Below are 11,619 nucleotides of genomic sequence, written 5' to 3' on the forward strand. Positions count from 1 at the left end.
TGCCCCGGGTGCCTGACGTCTCGGGCCACCCCTGGGAAGGGAAAGAGCAAGTGGGACTGGGGGCAGAGGGGCGGGGGTGCTGCTTTATGAGGAAACAATTTGCAGAGGCTGCCAAACCGGGAGTTTGGCAGGGACGGCCCTCCCTAAGCGGCCTTGAGCACCCCGAGCCACGGAGCAAGCCAGTGTCCCCAGGGCTGAGGGACCCCGCGCGGGCCGCACGCACCCCAGCATGGTCACCGAACCCGGGCTCCCCAGCCGCAGCCGCGACTCCGGGTGACGCCACCGCCGCGGGTTGCATCAGCCGGCGGCCACGGGCCTTGGCCCGCCCTTCCGCCCACGGAAGTGGGCGCCGATTGGGCCACGTTAGGGCAGGGGCCTCCGCCTCAGCCAATGGGCGACAGCCACAAAGGGTTCTGTCCGCAGAGTCCGGGCGCGGGGTGCTTATAAAAGGTGCCGGAGGCGGGGGCGCGCGCCCCAGAGACTGGAACCGTCGTTGCGGGAGTTGCTGGCGGCTGGGACGCTTCCTCCCTGCTGTCTGGGGGCGCCGTCGACATGGACCCTGAGCCCGAGCCTGAACCCGTCACGCTCCTGGTGAAGAGCCCCAACCAGCGCCACCGAGACTTGGAGCTGAGCGCCGACCGCAGCTGGAGCGTGGGCCGCCTCAAGGCCCATCTGAGCCGCGTCTACCCCGAGCGCCCGGTGAGAGGGGGGGCCCCCAACTCCCGCTGCCAGCACCCCGCCACCCCGGCTGTCAGCCTCGCAGCCCTCGTGGCGCCCCCTGCCCCCTAGAGATGCCGTGTCCACCTCCCCTCCCTGCATTCTCTCCCTTCGCCGGCCGTCCTCCAATGGCTGCTCCCCCCAAGGCCATTTTCCCAGGCCTGTGGTCTCCCCCTTTTAGTGCCCTGCCGCCTAGGCGCCCCTTGACCTGGCCCCGTGACTGCCACTTCCTCCTCCCCGGCCGCCATCGCCCCGCCTTCCTGAAGGGGCCGCCTTCCCCTGTCACGTCGCCTCCTAGGTCCCCAAACTCTGCCATATACCTCTCCAGACCCCTTCCCGTCCCCTCGATCTGACTTCCAGCCTTAGCAAAGCCGCTGAAACAGCAATTTGACCTTGGGTGAATCGTTTTATCCTCCAAACCTCAGTTTCCACCAAACGTCAGAGCGACGTGTTCCTGGTTAGGATCGTATCTGATTAGGTTAGAAATAAGGAAACGTGAAGGCTGCAAACTGGGTTTTCTGATGTGGCCTCTCCCTGGGGAGAGGAGAGGGCAGGGGCTAAGCCCAGGCCAGTGGCCATAGATAAGCGTGGTGAGCGCCGGGCCGTGTGTACCGAAGGCCCCACACCCAGGAGCAAGGACGTGGCTGTTCCCCTCCGGGTCCACCTTCCGCCTCAGGGCCCCTCCCTGTGAGCTGGACTCCACAGCGTCTGCCTAGTCCCAGGGAGGAGCCTCGTGCGCTTTCTGCTAAAGAGTGACTTAGAACGCAAATAGGTGGAAGGAACCTACCCGAGTCTGGGTTTTAAAGACTTTGGGCCCTCAGTTACAGAGATTTCCTCGCTTTGTTTTGGTTGACACATCTGTCAACATCACCCTTAGAGACGGCCCTCCCTCCCCACCACGTGATGGAAGCCATGAACTGGACCTTCCTGTGTTTACTTTCTAATTTTTTTTACTCTAATATTATGTAAGTGTCAGCAGTGTTCTTTGCTGCCCAGGACTGTAATTCCCCTCAGTCAAACAGAAGAGGGCATCAGGTCAGGACGAGATTGTGAAATTGTCCCTCCTTATCTGAATCGTTATTACGTGCCATGGCTCATGGGTCAGGTTGTTTTTGTTCCCTGTTGTCAAGAAGGTGGAAGTGTGAGTGTCCCTTCTGAGCCGTTCTTTTGAAATTTACTTATTTGTTTAAGAGACTCCCATTTTGTTAGCATTTATCTTGGCACTGTTTGCAAGATCACCATAGTTGCTTCCAAGAAACCAGGTGTTAAGCTGCTATGAGAATGGCTATTAGATACACAAATTGGCGAGGCAGGTGTAGGTTCTTGTTGCATCATTTGGTGAAAGGCGGTGTTTTGGAGGAGAGCTTTACTTTCCAGCTTCCCTGGGTGAGGAGCATCACTCTGGTCTGAGGACCTAAAGTTGTAAGTAAAAGGTCTCAGATACGTAAATTTGTGTTTAAAAATTATGGCTGAAGCACACTCATCATTTGCTTTGTAATGTGAGAAGCCTTACTTTTGATAGTGGTTTGCTTAATATATTTTTCTTCAAATCAGCATTCTGGGTAAAGACACCAGGGTCAGTTCAGGCCTTTAACAGGCCTCAAATCACAGGCACCTGTGGTTTTCAAACCTTTCCTAGTGTGAAACTCTTTAATAATGCAGGATCCCACCTATGCAATAACATTTACAAGTCCAAGTGTATAGTGTTTACTTAAAAAGTTCAGTTGTTGAGAATGATGGTGAACACAACATTCAGTATATTTCTGTAGTTTGTTATACTTGCCCAGTGTCAAAAAAAAAATCCTGATTTACACAGATAAATAGATAGTGTTATTGTTTTGTTTTAAACAGCTTGCTTTTGTGTCTCTGGCTAATTCGCAGGAATGGGTTTATTCCAAATTTTGCATAGTTGGTTATTCTGGCAAGAGTAGGTTAAGAAGTTGGTGATGCTCTCCGGTGTACTGACTTTGGTGTATATCATTTGAAGCCTTTAAGTCCAGTTTTTAAGGGAATTAAAAATAGATTTTAAAAGTGAGATCTGTATAAAAGTGTGTGGCACCACTGTGGTTTTAAAATCGCTGGAATGGAGAAGAGGATTAGGAATCTTGACTTTAGCAGCACGTGACCTTGGACAAGTGAATTTTAGACTTTCCCTCTCCCCCTTAAAATTGCTTGCTAAGGTGCTTCAGTCTTGTCTGACTCTTTGCTACGCTGTGGCCTGTAGCCTGCCAGGCTCCTCTTGTCCACGGAATTCTCCAGGCAAGAATACTGGATTGGGCCTTCCTGACCCAGAGATCTAACCCACGTTAAAATAGGCATGCTAAATATCTCACAGGGTTGTGTGGAGTGTTGCCACACACCGTCTCCTCTCTAGCTGCGTTTGTATGTTGAGAAAAGTCTCTTGGAGAACTTTAAGTTTATAACTGCTTTGTGTTATCTTGGGACGGTGTTCTGTGGTTTTAGTAAAGACTCACCTTGAGTTCTCTTGAGACCAAACGAGGTTTTGAAGTTGGTTGCTGTAGGAACTCCAGATTGGTGCTTTTCGTGGCAGAAAGCAGTCTCCCTAGGAGTTAAGTAGGTTGCCATAGGCTTTGTGGACTGGGTGTAGTTTGCCATCCTAAATTTGTTTGCATGTTAGAAATCAGTTTAAAGTTGAGAATTTTCTAAATAAAAGTATATGGGGCCTTTGGAAAAATGTTCTCCTATGATGCTGGGGGGAAAAAATTTAAATATTTGTATAAAACAGTGTCTTCTGTTTGGGAACTTGCAGGGCTAATTGCTGACCTGTGCTACTCTTTCTTTCCATAAGCGTTCCGAGGACCAGAGGTTAATTTATTCCGGAAAGCTGTTGTTGGATCACCAGTGTCTCAGGGACTTGCTTCCAAAGGTATCACTTAATATTATTAACTTTTTGAATGTTTTTAAGCACTAGCCGGGTTGAATTCAAGTCCTAAAGTATTTCCTTATTACTTTCAGCAGGAAAAACGGCATGTTATGCATCTGGTGTGCAATGTGAAGAGTACTTCAAAAATGCCAGAAGCCGGTGCAAAGGTAAGTCTGCTTTTTCATGACTGTGGCAGTTGGTGTCATTCAGACTGTCAAGGTAGAAAGAAAGGAAGTTGGGATAAACTCATAAGTGAGCTTTTTTATCATGTAATATTTTGTCTCTTCCCCAGTGAGAATCAGGAATAAACTGTTATCAATACAAATAAGAGTTTACTATAAGAAGTAGAGTGTTCTATTAGTCTTGTAGTGGAAAAGTGGAGTTCTGCAGTATACTCTTTTTCTGGGACACAATTTGACCTATAGTGGCTCGGAGTCCAGATTGCCAAAGTAGCAAGGCAGTCATGAATTTAGCACATAATAAATTTCTTCTAAGGAACCATTCATTTCTATAGAGTAAAAAAGTGACTCTATTTCCTTTGGAAATTTTCATTTGTTTGGATAGGAAAAGACCACGGTCTTTATAAAGACTCATGTTAAATGGTTAAAGTCCCTTGTTTTTCATTTCACAGTGTTAGTTTCAATATACACTACTAATATTCTAATGTGGTGATACACTCTAAAATTGCATTACAGCAGTACATCCTGAAACATCTGATTGTACTATAAGAAATACTTCAGGTCTGTGTTGTATTTATAAGCCTTATCAGTTGAATTTAATTTCTTGATTTAGTAAATTTAATACCATAAGATGAATAGAGCGTTAACAGGAAGCTATTGCTTTCTCAGCAATGATAACTTCATTGGAAGATTTCAGTGAAATTACAGCATAGCTACTCTAGGAAAAAAGTATAAATTTAGTATCACTGTACTGATACTGTGTTGAGAAAATTTCAGAATATCTTTATGTAACATTGCATCTATTTTGATTTTGTCACGTTCAGAGGTCAGGGTTGGGACATAAGCCATTCACAGCGAAAGAATCCTTGAAGCTTGATTTCAGACAGTTGCATCAGGCCTTTTGTTCTTGTGTTCATGTTGCACTTAGGTTGCTGAAGCCACAGAGCAGCCCACTGGTCTGAATCAGGGACAGTCCCCTGGGGATTCCTCAAGTGACGGTTTAAGGCAGAGGGAGGTTCTTCGGAACCCTCCTCCCTCTGGATGGGAGAACATCTCAAGGTGAGTGTTGTCATAAAGAACATGAATATGCATCATTTGCATCAACTTACAAATAAGCTGTGTTTGTACTTTAAGTCATGGAACTTTAAAAGGGACACAGTTTTGCTTTATAAGGGCTTCACTTTAAAGATCTTTTATGTATTTAGCTTAATACATGGCCTTGTAGGAACATCTAGAAAGTAGAGAGGCACATCATGCAAATCTGGGCATCTCTCCTCCTACGTGGGTGTGCCTCGCACGGCGCTGACCTCACGGTGGGAATCGGTGCTGCTGCGCTGGAACGGCTGTTGTCAGCACTCTGCAGCCACTTTGCCGAGTGGCTTTGTGCATTGTCCTAACAGTGGCTGACAAAAGGGGAAGGTATCATTGGAGAAATGCTCTGCCAGGAACTGTGTTGCTGGAGTTAGGAGAGGGGGGTACAATTAGAGCTTTTCTTTAGAGCAGAAGCCAGAAGTGTCTACATGGTGTGCTGTTTGTATTTTACAGCCCTTAGAACACCTTTTAGGAAAGATCCTATGGGAGAAAAACAGTTTATTAATTATGAGTTGAAACTGTCTTACTCTCTGAGTCCCCTGCCTTCTGTTTCTTGGTTTTTAATACCTGATTGTTGACAGTCAGGTGTTTGAGGAATGAAGAGTTGGTTTTTTTCTTAATGGAAATTTCAGATACACATGAGAGTAGAGGGAACTGTATAATGAATCTTCATGTAGTGATTAAAATTTTTTGCCATACTTGCCTTATCTATTCCTCCTTTCCTTTTGTCCTGAGGTATTTAAAAATAATTCTCAGACATTGTCAGTTCACCCCCATATACTTCAGGATATAAAAGCCTTGTAGTTACCTTGTATATCTGGAGTGTCATCATCAGAGCTAACAAAAATACTTTATTTTGTCCTTTCTACACACACACTGTCTTTTTGCAGCTTTTATTGACATGGGGCTTCCCAGGTGGCTCAGTGGTAAGGAATCCACCTGCCAGTGCAGGAGATCCAGGTTCGATCCCTGAGTTGGGAAGATCCCCTGGAGGAGAAAATGACAACCCACTCCAGTATTTTTGCCTGGAAAATCCCATGGACAGAGGAGCCCCAAGGGCTACAGTCCATAGCATAGCAAAGAGTTGTACGCGACTGAGCAACTGAGCGTGAGCTCCCAGTTGTCTTACAGTGTTGTGTGCAAAGTGAGGCAGTTATACACGTATATACATTCTTTTTAAATTTTTATTTTCCATTGTGGTTTATCACAGGATATTTGAGTATAGTTCCCTGCGTTATACATTAGGACCTTGTATCTTTAAATAATCAAAAACAGTATTGTACCACGACATACTTGTATTAGAATACAATTTTAGAAGTACTCCGGGTATGGAATTTGGTTAAAATACTGTTGTCAGCGTACAAGTCAGATAATCAAATTCATTATTGGATAGATGCTCTTAAAACTGCTTCTCTTTTTTTGACCGTATGATTTGAAAGTTGAGGCTCGTATCTCTGTGAATTTCACCATCATAAAACTTGTTGATTTCATCCAACAAATATTTATTGGACAGACAGTGCATGCACCTTTGTTTAAGGATACGAGTTGACCAGCACAGATGACCACGCAACTATTCCTGGTCTTTCTGCAGTTGTGTTAGTTTGTATTTTGTGATGTGATGCCAAAGAAGTGCACTGTGTAGGGCTCACAGGCAGAAGATGACTCGCACACACACCCTGCCCCAGGCTGTGCTGAATGACAAACGCAAGAGTTTGGTGTCATATAAACAGGGCTTAGATCCAGCCCTGCTACTTAGGAGTTGAGCGGCCTCATCCAGATCCTTTGTCCTCCCTGAGCTGTCCTCAGGCTCCCCTCTATAAATGGAGTGGCTGGAGAGCTCCACAGACTTGCTGGGGATCCAGTGAGATAGCAGCCTGGTGGCCTCACAGGGCACAGGTGGTCAGTAAGCATGGCTGGGTGATGCCGCACATAACTCTGCCCCCTTTATATTTCAGATCTAGGGTTGGGAGAGGAATGGTGTTGGGAGAAGGGGAGGATTTCCTGCAGAAAAGGCTTTGGAGAGATGTGACTTTTTCAAGCTGCTCCCTGAAGGATGAATAGTGGGGTTTAGACCTTCAGTGAGACTCTACAAGTCTAAAATAAGGGTGGGGATCCACTCAGACTGAAAAGGTCCAGCTTGTTTGTACGTCAGGGTGATGACATGAGAACCTGGTGCTGGGTAAGGGCCCTTGTTTTCGCATGGGATCCAGACTGTGGCAGGAGGGCTCTGTCAGTACCTTCTGTGATTGCATTGCACTGGTGCCTCACCCGGAAATCTACGTGTAACTATCACAAAGCCCAGTCTTCCGTCTCTTTCTGTTTTGAATTCCTGATTGTGATTTAAACTTGGTTTTCATTGATTCATACTAAGCCAACTCAAAACGAGCATTTTTTATTATCTTTCACAGGCCTGAAGCAGCCCAGCCGGCGTTCCAGGGCCTGGGGCCTGGTTTCTCGGGCTACACAACCTACGGCTGGCTGCAGCTCTCCTGGTTCCAGCAGATGTACGCGCGGCAGTACTACATGCAGTAGTGAGTGTTTCCCCGCCTGCTGGGTGTGGCCAGGGCTCCTGGGAGCGGAAGGAGCGCGAGTCCATGATTCCTGTAAAGCTAGAAATGGAGGGATGAGTGTGTGTTCATTATTATCTGCAGAGTCCTGTTGTGTCTGGTTCTGTGGGTGGAACAGTATAAATGGTAACTACTAACTTGTGTATTGACACAGGTGTGCTTGTGTATGATCCATGGTTTGATGACTTTATGTAGAATATGTTCTTTCCTTTTCAATTTGTGGTATCTCTAATGGTTTATGAAAATTTTAATTTACTATTGCACTGTACTTTCTTGGTGGCCTTGGTGTTTAATTCCAGATGAAATGTACCAAGTGGCTTCCCTTAGGAGCAGAAAAACTTTTAAAGATATAATTGTTAGTAAAGAAGTTCTTCACTAAGTTAAAGAAAATCGGCATTTGTATATCCCTACTTATAATTCTTAATAGTGAAAGATCCCTGTGTAAATGAGATGATGAGAACCAGTCTTCAGGATGCCTTGCTCTCAACAGTATCTGCCTCTGTTGTTTTTATCTTAGCTTAGCGGCCACTGCTGCATCAGGGGCTTTTGTCCCCGCACCAAGTGCACAAGAGATACCTGTGGTCACTGCGCCTACTCCAGCCCCAATCCACAACCAATTTCCAGCTGAAAACCAGCCCGCCAATCAGAACGCTGCTCCACAAGTGGTGGTTAATCCTGGGGCCAATCAGAATCTGCGGATGAATGCTCAAGGAGGCCCCATTGTGGAAGAAGATGATGAGATAAATCGAGATTGGTTGGATTGGACCTATTCGGCCGCTACATTTTCCGTGTTTCTCAGTATCCTCTATTTCTACTCCTCCCTGAGCCGATTCCTCATGGTCATGGGGGCCACCGTGGTTATGTACCTGTAAGCAGATGGTTTCGCTTTTATTCCCTCTCTACTACAAATTACACTATGTGATGACTGAAGCCAAGTGCAGACTTTCCTCTTTTGAGCAGTTTCAGTCAATATTTAAGGAGGTATATTTAAGTAATAAGTCTTCTGGCATTTTCAGTATCAAGAATTGATGGCTTGGTTGTGCATTGCCAACAATACAATTAAATCTGTATTGATACAAGAACAACATTCTCTTCTTTTCCTCTAGTTAAGCTACCTGCCAGGCTTCTTTTCGCACTGAGGCATGGAAAGAAAAATTGTGTTTGTGTTGAATAAGAACATATTTATCTTTTACCAGGCTACAGCTGCCTTCTAGGATGAAGGCCACTGGCTGTGGCGTAGTCCTAAAGGGTCAGGGAACTGTTGCAGGCCTGGCATTTGACTGTATCCATGGTGCTAGTAGTTCTCAACCGAAATGGTTTTACGTCTCCCTGTAACCCTAACCCTTACCCTCAAGACATCTGGCAGTGTTTGGGGACATTTTTTAGCTACCACAGTGGGGATGGTGGTGGGGCGAGGTGGTTCTACGGGCATCCAGTTGATAGCTGCTAAACATACTACGGTACACAGTTCAGCCCCACAGTAAATACCCAGCCTGGGACATCAGCAGTGCCGAAGTGGGGAAACCCTGGCCTGGAGTGACATGTCCTTATTTGTGGTGAAAACTGACTGAAGACATTTTTCCCCTATAGGAAAAATGGATTTTTTTAGTTTTTGAAAATCTTAGAAATATTTAGAAAAATGCATTCAGTACTCACACCCATTATTAATCATGGTTAATATTTTGTCATGTTTGCTTCAAGACTTGGATTTAAGTGGATTTTCCAGATAAAGCTTTTAGGTAATTTTTAAATTCTATCATCTCTAGAATCATATATTAAGGTGACCAAATCTAGGTCTTATTAGTATGTTATGACATATAGTCACAGCTGTGTATGGATTTCCTCCTTTCCTCTCTGTTCAAGTTTTCAAGTGTAAGGTTTAGTTCAGATGAGCAAGTATGTATCGAGTACATACTATGTGCCAAGTGCTCTTTCTGTTGCTGGGCACACAGTAATAAATAAGGCATAGTTTCCATAGTGACCATCAAGAACCTCACATTCCACCTGGCCTGGTAGAATGTGTCTGCAGATGGGTCTGGCCTCAAGCTTTAATCGGGTCCTGTTCTGAGGAGAGGAGGGGAGCGAGGGGGATCTCACCTCATCAAGAGGGCCCTTAAATTCTTGAGTACATCTCACTCTATTCACTAAGATGGACTTAATATGCTTCCTTCGAAGGCATCACGTCGGGTGGTTTCCCTTTCGACAGAGGCCAGTTCAGAACTTCCCGAATGGTGGTCCTCCTCAGGAGGCTGTGAATCAAGACCCCAACAATAACTTCCAGGTATGGAGCTTCCATGTGAACCCGGTGTGAAGTGCCGGGCCCTGAAGTCCTTCATCTTTAATTAAATACCTTGTGGTTTTTTCCATTGTATTAGACTAAATATTTCAAGATTTTTTCAAATTTATTCTTAGAGCAGTAGCTATTTTTAAAACAGTCATAAAATTCATCAGGTATTTTTGTTGTGTGGCAATTTGCATTTTGGTTTATATAAATGGTTTTTGAAACTATTTTGAGTGTTCATGCTTAGTAACAATGTATTATACCATGGAAACTGCTAATGGAGAGTTATTCTAATTAAGAGTTAGGAACATATGCCTGTCTCTCTCTCAGAATAGATTTCTTGGAAAATAACATACAGAAATAGGATTTCTATAAGGCACTTTAATGCACAATCCTAAAGGAGATTGTTTTTAATATAAAGTATCACTGTAGTATCTGTTTTTAGAATTCTGTTTCCAGTTTTAGTTGCTTTCTTTTTTTTTTTTTTTAGCTAGGAACACTGCCAAAATTAGAAAAATGTTAAGTGGCAAGCTTAATTACTAACTTAATAATAGTTGAAGGTGTAGTTACTTCATTTGATGCTGTGGCCAGGGATGCTGAAAACTATGAGAGCGCTCCAGCACACTTGTGCTGTGGAGGCCAGAGGAGGAGCTCTGTCCAGCCTGCGATGTCATCCCTGCGGTCATGCCTGCATCGCTTGGCTTATGGGCAGGGACCCAGGGAGTCACTCCGCCCTTGCCTAACGTTATTGGGTGCTTGTCACAGTCCTAATTGTTTTCTCCTTGTGTTTTATTCCCTACAAGGGGGGTCCTGATCCTGAAATTGAAGATCCCAGCCACCTCCCTCCAGACAGGGATGTACGGGATGACGAGCAGACCAGCCCTTCATTTATGAGCACAGCCTGGCTTGTCTTCAAGACTTTCTTTGCCTCTCTCCTTCCAGAAGGCCCTCCAGCCATAGCAAACTGACAGTGTTTCCTCTCTGGTTGCTGGAGGCTTTGACAGGCGTGGACTGATCATCTGATTCTGGCTCGATTTCGTTACCTGGACATGGCAGTGGCACAGAAATAGTATAAGAATCTATAAGAGGATGATATGCTTTTGTGATTAAGCAAAAGCAGAAAATAAGACATGAAGCCATGATACAAATTGATGAACAAAACATGCCTACAGGCTTCTCATGTCTTTATTCTGAAGAGCTTTAATATATACTGTTGTAGTTTAATAGGCATTGTAAGTAGAAGGCATTAGTTTCGCATGTTTATGCCTGAGGAACTTTTCCAGATGTGTGTGTCTGCATGAGTGTTTGTACATAGATGTCATAGACGCAGAAATGATTCTGCTGGTACGATTTGATTCCTGTTGGAATGTTTAAATTACACTAAGTGTACTACTTTATATAATCATTGAAATTGCTAGACATGTTTTAGCAGGACTTTTCTAGGAAAGACTTACGTATAATTGCTTTTTAAAATGCAGTGCTTTACTTTAAACCAAGAGGAGCTTTGCAGAGGTGAAAACCTTTGCTGGGTTTTCTGTTCAATAAAGTTTTACTATGAATGACCCTGGCAGAGACTCCTGTCATCTTAGTTGTTTATTCTGTGCCTATCGTCACTGGATGGTCAGCAGTTGAGTTGCTGATTTTTTAGTAACCTGAATATTTTGCTTCTTTTTATAAAAAGACCATCTGTACTGATTAAGAAGATAAGGTAAGGCCACGGAAGTTTTAACTTACTGAAATTATGCTTGTGTTTGCCCTGCACCCCCCATTTCCTGATTTAAACAATACTGGCTTATGTTGTAACCCATCAGCGTTAAATTCCCCCGATTTAAAGTTAGTGGCTTTAAGTACTTTTCACCTGCTCACTTGTCATGCTGAGCTTTACTTTTGGACTTTAAT

General features: G+C 44.6%; 1 protein-coding gene across 2 annotated transcripts; it reads left to right on the plus strand.

Moving 5' to 3' along the window:
• Positions 1-436: 436 nt before the first annotated feature.
• On the plus strand, positions 437-11,287 carry HERPUD1 (homocysteine inducible ER protein with ubiquitin like domain 1). 2 transcript variants are annotated; one of them, XM_065925371.1, is made up of 8 exons: positions 445-699; positions 3,527-3,604; positions 3,694-3,768; positions 4,709-4,839; positions 7,281-7,403; positions 7,957-8,307; positions 9,615-9,720; positions 10,524-11,287. In XM_065925371.1, exons 1-8 carry the CDS (start codon positions 553-555, stop codon positions 10,686-10,688), a joined length of 1,176 nt encoding a protein of 391 aa, XP_065781443.1. In that variant the 5' UTR covers positions 445-552; the 3' UTR covers positions 10,689-11,287. The 2 variants fall into 2 exon arrangements, with proteins under 2 accessions (XP_065781444.1, XP_065781443.1); XM_065925372.1 differs by lacking the exon at positions 10,524-11,287 and having other exon boundaries at positions 437-699; positions 7,957-8,153; positions 9,615-9,694.
• The last annotated feature ends 332 nt before the right edge of the window (positions 11,288-11,619 follow it).

This window comes from Muntiacus reevesi, chromosome 2 (genome assembly GCF_963930625.1).
Source record: "Muntiacus reevesi chromosome 2, mMunRee1.1, whole genome shotgun sequence".
Taxonomy (NCBI): Eukaryota; Metazoa; Chordata; class Mammalia; order Artiodactyla; family Cervidae; genus Muntiacus; species Muntiacus reevesi.

Bases quoted from the DNA above. Each gene is read 5' to 3' on its own strand.
- HERPUD1 (XM_065925371.1), top strand. From the start codon at position 553: ATGGACCCTGAGCCCGAGCCTGAACCCGTCACGCTCCTGGTGAAGAGC. The intron at 700-3,526 runs GTGAGAGGGGGG...TCTTTCCATAAG, and splicing joins GCGTCTACCCCGAGCGCCCG to CGTTCCGAGGACCAGAGGTT. The intron at 3,605-3,693 runs GTATCACTTAAT...TATTACTTTCAG, and splicing joins TCAGGGACTTGCTTCCAAAG to CAGGAAAAACGGCATGTTAT.